This window comes from Sardina pilchardus, chromosome 5, assembly GCF_963854185.1.
Source record: "Sardina pilchardus chromosome 5, fSarPil1.1, whole genome shotgun sequence".
NCBI lineage: Eukaryota > Metazoa > Chordata > Actinopteri > Clupeiformes > Clupeidae > Sardina > Sardina pilchardus.
In genome coordinates, this window is record NC_084998.1 from 24,549,952 (window position 1) to 24,560,082 (window position 10,131).

At 40.5% G+C, this 10,131-nt stretch overlaps 2 protein-coding genes across 2 annotated transcripts; both read left to right on the forward strand.

The window, feature by feature from the left end:
- The first annotated feature begins 2,837 nt into the window (after nucleotides 1-2,837).
- Nucleotides 2,838-3,815, forward strand: LOC134080842 (olfactory receptor 2AT4-like). Its single transcript, XM_062537452.1, has one exon. The coding sequence runs from the start codon at nucleotides 2,838-2,840 to the stop codon at nucleotides 3,813-3,815; it is 978 nt and encodes a 325-aa protein (XP_062393436.1).
- Nucleotides 3,816-8,282: 4,467 nt separating this feature from the next.
- LOC134080843 (olfactory receptor 2AT4-like) lies at nucleotides 8,283-9,260 on the forward strand. The gene has a single exon (XM_062537454.1). It carries the CDS (start codon nucleotides 8,283-8,285, stop codon nucleotides 9,258-9,260), a length of 978 nt encoding a protein of 325 aa, XP_062393438.1.
- Nucleotides 9,261-10,131: the final 871 nt, after the last annotated feature.

A 10,131-nucleotide genomic window follows, 5' to 3' on the forward strand; every position in this document is an offset into this window, starting at 1 on the left:
TGGTTAACGTTTTTTTGTTTTTTTGCTGATTCTATTAGACTAGTAGCCTGGGTGTTTCCATCCTGCCTTGCGCGGTGATTTCACTCAAGCTGCTAAGGCAGTCTGGAAACTTTTGCCTGAGATAGGGGACCAATCACAGAACAGGGGCGAAAGCAAGACGATAATGAGCTATGCACAGACGTATTTTAGGGTGACCAGACGTCCTCTTTTGCCCAGACATGTCCTCTTTTTGAAACCTAAAAATGTGTCCGGGTGGAATTTCAGAATCGTCCGGGATTTTATTTTTTATTCTAGCCTAACGTGTTTTCACCGAATTTGCATTGCTCTCTCTTTCATTCACATAGTAGGCTATCACGCTCTCCCCCTACAGTTCGCTCTGCATTGAGTTGAAGTGTAGAGCCTGACCTTAGAGCTACCGTCATTGGTCGATATTCTCGGCCTAAACATTTAACTGGTTATTCACCTCATCAGCGCACACTTCCTTGTTTACCACTGGCAACGCGCAAAACTATCCGGCATCTTCAGCCATGCCGAAACGCAAGTGCAAGTTCACTGACGAAACGTAATTTCCATGTTTTCGTCTCGGTCGAGATCAATACGAAGCTGAGTGCCTGACCTGCAAAGCAGGCAGTTTAGGACTGTAAAGTATCAGCCATTGGACAACTTTTCAACTTTAAAAAAATCTATTATTATTTTTGTTTTACCATTGTTGTGACTATACTTTACATTGTATAGCCTACAAATGTATAGTTTGTTTTTGCACATTTAAAACTGTCAACTACAAGTGTTCAAAATAGCCTTTTGAGGCAGTGTTTTTCTGTTGGGCCGGCCAATAAAGCTCATTATCATATATCACCATGTATGTTGACACATTTGTATGAATGCACGTGTTCATAGGTGCATAGCCTATGTGACCCCCCCCCCCCCCCCCCCCCCCCCCCGCTGAAGTGTCCTCTTTTTTGCAAACTCAAATCTGGTCACCCTACGTATTTGATAGACATTCGTGACGCCCAATGAACGGATCTGGGGTTTTTTGTTTTTTTTTCAAATACGAGAAAATTTACGTCTGGTTGCCAGACCATGTCTCATTTGAGAAGGGCTAGCCAGGCTATAGGCTAAGGGTACCTCTTCAATATTTAGGAGGGTGCCTGGTGATATACCCTATCCCGTATATTAAGCCTTTCTTTTCCAATGTATTGCATATAAGGCTGAGATACTACAGGTGAATAGTGTGATAAGATAGCTATGCCACTTCACTAGTTGATGACTTATATCAATACGAAAAATAAATGCATTACAAGTTTTCTGTAATTTAATGCTTGAATATGCAAATGTGGCATGATGTAATCAAATATGCTGATTTGCATAAACTTAAAATCTGAACATTGAATAAAGCCATTTAATTTGGTTGATATTACTTATAAGAGATGGAAAGTATTTTTACACAGGGAATTATGGATATCTCATTTAGTTATTCAATAGCCTTCTATTATTTAAACATTAAAGAGGACATAGGATGGATGAATTAATTTGCACTGTGTTCTCTGATGTTAAAATAGTTTGTAGCTAATTGAACTTTGATTCATGACAAATAAACTTGCAATATTACAAGCCCAATTAAAACCTTATATTTAGGCTGGGTAGTGAAATGGTCTGTTTGACTAAATGGTGCCCTCTTTGGCAACCACAATTGAACTTCAATGGCTTTGCGATATCTGACATCACAAACAGGCTTTGTTCTAATTCGCTCATTTTTAGTGTCTATTTCTGAGTTCAAAATGTTCAAATGAATGAGGGCACAACCATGCCTCATGCTCTTTGGTTATGCACAACCTCTAATTCATGAAAACCAAGACAAACATGGTTTCCATTCTATGTCCCCTTTAAGAGAAACAAATTGATTCAACAAGTAGTAAAAATACACAGACCTAGAATTTCATCTCAATTAATCTAATCTCTGTTACATTTACGTACAGGTGTAAGGACAAACTACAGGAAATATATTGGATGTGCCTGACCATCCCAAGTGTAATACACATGGGATGAGGCCGGTATACTGTATGTCAATAGGCCTACTTTCTGTATGCTCTCTTTGAGAGTAACCAATCCAGTGGTTTTATTTTGGTCCCGCATGGAAAGGGTGAATGTATGTAAGCAAGGTATCTGACATCACATCACTGAATCATTTTCACTCACTGTGGCTCACTCCAAGGTATCATATGAGCGGCAAGCCTCTGGTTTACATTTCAGAGAGACAATGTTAAGTATAGTTATAGCTGTTAAATTAGTGTGTTTTTTTTCTTTACAGAAGTGCTTGGATTTTTTTTTAATGACTGATCTTACTTATTATCAATACCACAATTCACGTAAGTGCTGTGTTACCCGTGTCTAAATATTGGTGTAAGTGCATGGACGACTATTTAGTGTTCTCAGGTTATGGTATGAGTGGTAAGTCTGTGGTTTAAATTTCACACAAAGTTGCAGAGACTGCACACACATCCAACTTTTTACAGGTACAGGGTAAAACACAATGTTTCGACCAAAGATGGTCTTCATCAGGTGTTCTGACGAAGACCAGCTTTGGTCGAAACTTGTCAATAAATCACTTCAGGAGCAGCAACAGTGTGTGGGTACTTTTTCATTTTTTAAACGTCAGACAAACTCGTTAAGTGAAGTTATCACTGATAAATTCATATATTTTTAATTTGCCGATGTGTTTAAAAACCTTTTAATGACTCAGATATCTTAGTATCAATACCAAAATTCACATTGAAGTTCTGTGTATTATATCTGCAAGTGCATGGATCATCAATTTGATGTGCTCATGTTTCAACAGAATGTGGGACGAAAACAACAACACAGAATTCAGAATAAAAGAGTTTATTCTGGTGGGCTTTCCTGGACTTCATCCTGATTATTATGGCCTGGTGGCATTCATTTTCTGTCTCGTTTATGTCGTCACAGTTGTAGGGAACTCTGTTCTAGTGGTAACATTTGTGCATGTTCCCAGCCTTCATAAACCGATGTACATTATCATGTTGAGTTTGGCCCTTTCTGACATAGGATTCAGCACTGTCGCTCTACCCAAGATCATTTCAAGGTACTGGTTTGATGCCAGATTTATGACCTTCAATGTCTGTTTCTCACAAATGTTCCTGATTCACACCTTTGGCACTGTGAACTCTTACATCATGGGAATAATGGCTCTGGATCGTTACATGGCCATATGTTATCCTCTCAGATACCCTGTGCTCATGAAAAATCAGACCATGACCATCCTCAATAGCGTTTTCTGGGTTTTCTCTTTTGTTACCCCTGCTATTTTCTCTGTCTATGACTACCAGCTGCCATACTGTGGGCCCAACCAAATCTTCCAGTGTTATTGTGATCATTTTTCCATTGTTACACAGGCATGTGCTGACTCTAGTTTGGCAACACTGATTGCCTTCACATTAGCTATGTTAGTGCTTCTTATACCCTTAACGTTCATCATCTACTCATACAGCCATATTATTTACAGTGTAACAAGAATAGCCAGTTCAACGGGCCGGAGGAAAGCCTTCTCCACCTGCACCACTCAGCTTTGTATAATCTGTCTGTACTATCTGCCACGATGCGTCGTCTATATTTTCAATGTGGCTGGTCTCTATATGAACATAGACATCCGTATCACAGTTATCCTTTTCTATAGCCTATTCCCCCCCCTTGCCAACCCCTTCATCTATTGCTTCAGAACAAAAGAGATCAAACAGGCACTGGGCCAATGGTTCAGTACAATAAAGGCCCACAAGAAGAGCTCCATTGCTGCTACATGACAGAGCCACCATATAAGCATGTTATGGAGCATATTCATTAATCCACTTTTCAAAATCTTTTTCTTGTTTTGTTTTGTTTTGTTTTGTTTTGTTTTACAAAAACTGATCAATATCTGTTGATCAATATGTCTCTTTAACTGGTTAACACTTCTCATAGTTGTATAGTGGATTGAAATGTAGTTACACCTGTATAAGTATAAGGAGGCTGTTCAGTGAAGTAATAAATAGTTTGAAAATATGTTCGAACTTAAAATAAAAACTGATGTTGCTATAGGTTTGGATAAATGGATCCCGATCTCAAATAGGGGTAGTTGGTAGTCTGGCTATCACCTGCGTCTTAGTCCAGCAGCCAAATGCCAGAATTTAGGTGAACCTGTTTTTTGTCGGTTAAAGGTTTTTTCTTTGTTTGTTTGTTTTTTACTGTTTCTTGTTGCCAAGGGGTAGCTCAATAAGATTAGAGAGGGTGCTCGGTGGTATGGTCAGTTCTGGATATTAAGCATTTATTGTCCAATATGTTGAATATAAGGTGAGATACTACAGGAAATTGGGTAAAAGATATTAACAAGCAGATATCACTATGAAACTTGTGATTACAGTTGATTACTTAGATCAATATGAAACATAAATGTTTTCTGTAATTTAATGTGTGCTGATTTGCATAAACTTTAAAAGATAAAATCTGAACATTGGATCAAGCTAATTTTTTTCATTTTGTTGACAAGTATTTTACGCTGGGAATTATGGATATCTCCTGTAGTTATTCAAAACAGAAAATATTGGCAATTCAAATTCAATAGCCTTCAAAAAATCTATTTTCGCCATGTTTTTAGGGAAAAAATGTCATATAAACCAGGCTGAGAATAAATATATTAACAAACCCTTCTGTAAAAACCTTCTAAATATGGATAGGTATGAGACTGAAAAAGTTTGGTGTATGTAAATGCTTCTGAAGTGGAGATTTTGTTCTCTGGGTGAGAGAGGAAATGCATCCATGGGTGCTCGCATTTCTCACTTGCATGTCTCTTAATTTAAAGGTGAGTACTCCTATCAAATGCAAATCAACTCAAATAAAATGTACTTAAACACAGTTTAATGTGTGTATGGTTAAGTGCAGATATGGTTACTAATGTGTTGCTACTGCTAGGGTAGACAGATGGTTGCATAGTTTAATGAGAGTTGTGTAAAAGTAGACCGTTTAAAAGTTGAATATGGATAGCTTAAAATGTGTTGATAGAAAGACAATTTAATGAATGTTGATAGATAGTTTAATTGATGTTGCTAGAGAGATTGTTTTAAATCAGTGGTTCCCAACCTGGGGTCTGTGGATCCCACCAGGGGCCACCAGAGATTGCCGGGGGTCCGCACAATGTTGCCTGGGCTGAGGTAATAACACACCCAATTGGATTATCAAATGATGTGTTTCTCTTACAACTTGTGGGGGCCTGGGGTTGTGATGGATAACCAAACAGAGGGTTATGACCGCAGACAAAGGAAGGTTCTCCGCACTTCTCCGCACTTCTGCGTTGATCTGGTGCAACCAGGCCAGGACAGATAATGGCCGCGTGTCCCAAATCCGATCTTTCTTAAGGCTCCAAAGAAGGAATCGCTAAGAAGGAGCGCTAAGATAGTGTTTCCCAGACGCGTTCAACTGCCTTGATCAAGCCAAAGAAGCTTCTTAAGAAGCGCTTAACGAGAGCTGTTCACCACGGTGGTGCTGAAACTGAGTCAGTGGATGCCAGGCAAATCGATCACTCTCCCCTTTATCAGCGCACAAGTCACACAGAGCGCCCGTGGTCCCCCTACAGGTACAATTAGGCTACGCATGTATCGTGTGTGCGTGCGTGCGTGTGTGTTCAGGCCCGGGTGGCTATTCGGGAGATTCAGGAGGATTCCCGGTGGGCCGTTAACGTTTTGGGCCGGTGTGAATATTGTGAGCTTAAATATATTGTTTCTGAAGATAATTTGCTGCGCCCTTGCGGCACTTCTGCAGCTGGGCTGTGCGGTCCCAGCTCCTTACACCTATAGTCTGCCAAAAAAACTCAAACTAACTGATCAAACAGGGTTATCAATATAGCCTAGGCCTATTTTTTATTAGCTCAGGCCATTCATATATTAACTCATGCAAGATGCATCCCATCTCTCTTATAGATAGTGTGGTAGTAGGCATGTGATGTAGGCTAGTTAAGGCTGTTAAGGGTGGGTCAGCTCGATCTTACGTTTCCTTCTTAGTGAAAGATCTTCTTAAGCTAAGAGCGACTCTGGGAAACACATTCTTCTTTCACAGCGTTCTTAAGAGCGTTCCAAAGAAGATCTTAGCGTTAAGAGCTTCTTAACGACTTGGGAAACGCGGCCAATGTATGAGAGGAAGAGGGATGCCGATGCAACTCAGATCCGAGCTGTGTTTGAACTTACCATGGTTGGTACGCCTGAATCAAGAAGGCCAAAGAGGAGGATTGCCCCCATACACTGTTCAGTTTTGTCAAAAACATAGCCGCCTACATGTTCATCCGAAAGAGACCATTCGTATTCTTCAGTTTTATCCGCATTTAGAAGACAGAAACCATACCTGTCTCAGGTCCTCTTTTTTGGGGTGCCATAGTTATTTCAGATACCAGTATCCTGTCACTGACTGGTGTGAGGGAGACCCTCCTCGTTGGCGTTCTTGATTCAGGCGTATACCAAACACAGCTCATAATGATTGCTACACACTCACATGACCGTGGTGTCCTCAATGGTAGTTATGGACATGACAGCAACACTGTGTGTGTGTGTGTGTGTGTGTGCGCGCGCTGTGGCTGTGTTGGTACAGCTGGCGCAGATCCTTCAACCCTTTGAGCATTCCAACATTTGTGCTATGTAAACTGTCTTTTTGTGGTTGTGATTCAACACACAACTTCATAACTACAATGAATAAATCATTCATTTGAAACAGCATGAAATACAGTACTTGCTTGTGGTAGCAGTATTCAGTTTTTCAGTGCCACCATGAAAACACATGTAACAAGGGCCACATCGGAAAAATGCTGCCTGCAGCTCATGAAAAATTGCCATTGAATACAAGGGCAACGTTTCAAGTTTCACATTTCAATATATTCTTTTGCAATATTGTGAAATTCTTGTGCCACAGTTGCAATAGTTTAAGGACAGGTAAATAAACAGTAGGGTAGTAGGAGGGGGGCCTTAACATAAGGGGAGTTGAAATAGGATTGTACAGTGCCACACATAGCCAACCTGTCTACACACATCATACAGTCATTCTCACACACACACACACACACACACACACACACACACACACACACACACACACACACACACACACACACACACACACACACAGCCACTATACTTGCATGTATACTGTAAGCTTAAATAAACATCATGAGTACGTCCATTCGGTATTCTGACAGCTTGTGGAAAGAAACTATCTCTGAATCGTGTGGTGTGGGTGGTAATGCTCTGGTAGCGCTTGCCAGAGGGAAGCAGAGAGAAAAGGGAATGAGCTGGATGGCTGGCATCTCTGACAGCGTGTGGAGTACAGTAGATCATTTGAAGCTGAGGGAGGTCAGCCCCAATGATCTTGGATGCAGCCCTGACAGTCCTTGACAACACTTCGAGGTCATGAGCAGGTTCCCCAGCCACACTGTGATGCATCCAGTCAGGATACTGTCAATGATGCAGCGGTAAAAGTTCACTAGAGTTTTTTTTCCCACCCCAAAGCTCTTTAGCCTCCTCAGAAAGAACTAAAGTAAAGTAAAGTATGCATTTATATAGTGCTTTTAAACCCATAGTGCTTTGCAACCCAAAGCACTTACACAGAGACATTGGTCATTAACAAATAAATCACCCCCCACCCCCACCCCCCAAAAAAGTCATCCATGAGAACAAACAAAAACAGGGTGAGTGAAAGGATCTTTGAAGTCTGTGTCTGTAAAAAGATGGGGGAGAAAATAAAAGCATATTGAAGATATTCATCATCAGTGTGTTAGTTTATTTGCCTTATTCATTGAGACAGTAATGTGTGACGTCTGTTCAGTTTGCATGTAGCCTATAGAAAACTTTAAATCTGGTATCATTAGAAGAAGGCACATGACAAAAAAAAAGAAAAAAAAACGGGGGAATGGGGAATGATCACCCATGAGACCTGACAATAGACATGCCCCTCCGCACTTACATTATATGTATGCTCAATTTAAGTGTGCTTTTGCATCGTCGAGTCATTGCCTTACAGCATTTACTGTAAGCGCGCTTGAAGGTATTGTGTGTGTGGTAAGACTGTGGTTAGACTGTGGTTTAAGGATACAGACAAAGAAAAACTTAATGCAAATGCAGGAATGTAACTGTTCTGAAAAGCAGATGGCAAATGCTTTTTAAAAATGTGAAGCATTATGTAGCCTATGTACTGTACTTGACTGAGTGTCCACAGTTGTATGTGCTTTTTGTGACTCTCCACTCTTCCTTTACAGTATGTTACAGGAGAACAACTGGACAGCAATCACGGAGTTCATTCTTGTGGGCTTTCCAACACTTCAACCTCAACATTATGGCCTAGTTGCATTCATATTTTGTGTTGTGTATATAATCACAGTCATTGGGAACATTCTTCTAGTGGTAACATTTGTGTGTGAGCCAAAGCTCCATAAACCTATGTACATTATCATGTTAAGCTTGGCTCTGTCTGACATAGGATTCAGCACTGTTACTTTACCTAAGATAATATCCCGATACTGGTTTAATGACAAATTTATTCAATTTCATGTGTGCCTTGCCCAAATGTTACTGGTTCATTACTTTGGGACTGTTAATTCTTACATCATGGGGATTATGGCTTTGGATCGATACATAGCCATATGCTTTCCTCTTAGATATCCTGTGGTCATGAGAAATCGCACAATGACTGTTCTAAATTGTGTTGCATGGGCATTCTCCTTCACCACAACTGGCGCCATGACTGTCTTGAATGCTGCATTACCATATTGTGGGCCAAATCTTATCTACCAGTGTTACTGTGATCATAATTCTGTAGTCAAACTGTCATGTGCTGATTACAGCTTGCCGAATTTGGTTGCCGTTACGTTAGCCATGCTGGTGCTTCTGATACCCCTAGTGTTTATCGTCTACTCGTACGTCCACATCATTTACAGTGTGGTGAAAATAGCCAGTTCACAGGGCCAGTGGAAGACGTTTTCCACGTGTGCCACACAAATGTGCATTATCAGTCTTTACTACTTGCCTCGCTGCACTGTCTATATTTTTAATATTACAGGTCTCTTCATGAACTTAGATCTTCGCATCACTCTTATCCTCTTCTATAGCCTGTTTCCTCCTCTTGCAAACCCCTTTATCTACTGCTTCAGAACAAAAGAGATCAAACAAACACTGGTTCGCTGGTTTAGTGTGGTGAGCCTTGGGAAGAAGTCCTCCATTGCTGCTATTCCCAGATGATTGTTTCAAGTGTAACCCTATAGAATTTTGGTTATAAGTTTATTTTCATGTTTGTTTATTTACATGGAATGTGAATTCATAATGATCATAATGTAAATGTTAAAATGAATACTAATTCATAATGTTATTATTGTCATTGTTAAAAGGTTAAAAATGTGATACATAAGAGAATAAGGTTACCTGTAAGAATAAATAAATAAGTTAGTTTAATTTACTTACCTTTTGATATGAATCCAATCAGCATCCGGGGTGAGAGGTCAGGTTGGAGTAGGAAGTGGGTGAGTGGAGGAGAACGAAAAGAGAGAAGAAGAAGACACGAGTGTGAGAAGCTGCGCAGTCTAGCTGCCAGTAGAACATATTAGAAAAGCACAACGTATAAAGTGAATATTAGTATATGCAGGTAGATGAACAGACCGTGAGTCTTTTATGTGTATACTATTGTTCTTTGACGTTACTGTTACCGGACTTATTATCGTGTTTAACGTGGAGAGACTTGTGAAATCCAACACGGAATTCCCGCGAGTGGAAAGAGCTAGTCAGCCAGATTTAGCTCGACTGGACTGAGAGACTGCTAACGAGAGACCTGCCCGGCCACTCGTCTTGGTGGCTTTCACGGACGCCCTCGCTTATTGAAGCTACAGCCTCCGTCAGGAGAGACGTCGCCCATCCGTATCACCAGCCCCACGCTGCGTGGTGAAAGAGCGGGTAAAAGTTAGCAGCGGGTTTGATATTCGCTGGATATTCGTTTTTGAAAGACATCTTCTCATTCTGATTGCTGACATTTTCTCATTCTGATTGCTGTAGTAGTTGCCAATGGTAGTCTGCTACTTACTACAGGTAAAGTTTTGCTGATATCTGACATTATGGTGAA

Coding starts and splice junctions, on each gene's coding strand:
- LOC134080842 (XM_062537452.1), top strand. CDS start 2,838: ATGTGGGACGAAAACAACAACACAGAATTCAGAATAAAAGAGTTTATT.
- LOC134080843 (XM_062537454.1), top strand. CDS start 8,283: ATGTTACAGGAGAACAACTGGACAGCAATCACGGAGTTCATTCTTGTG.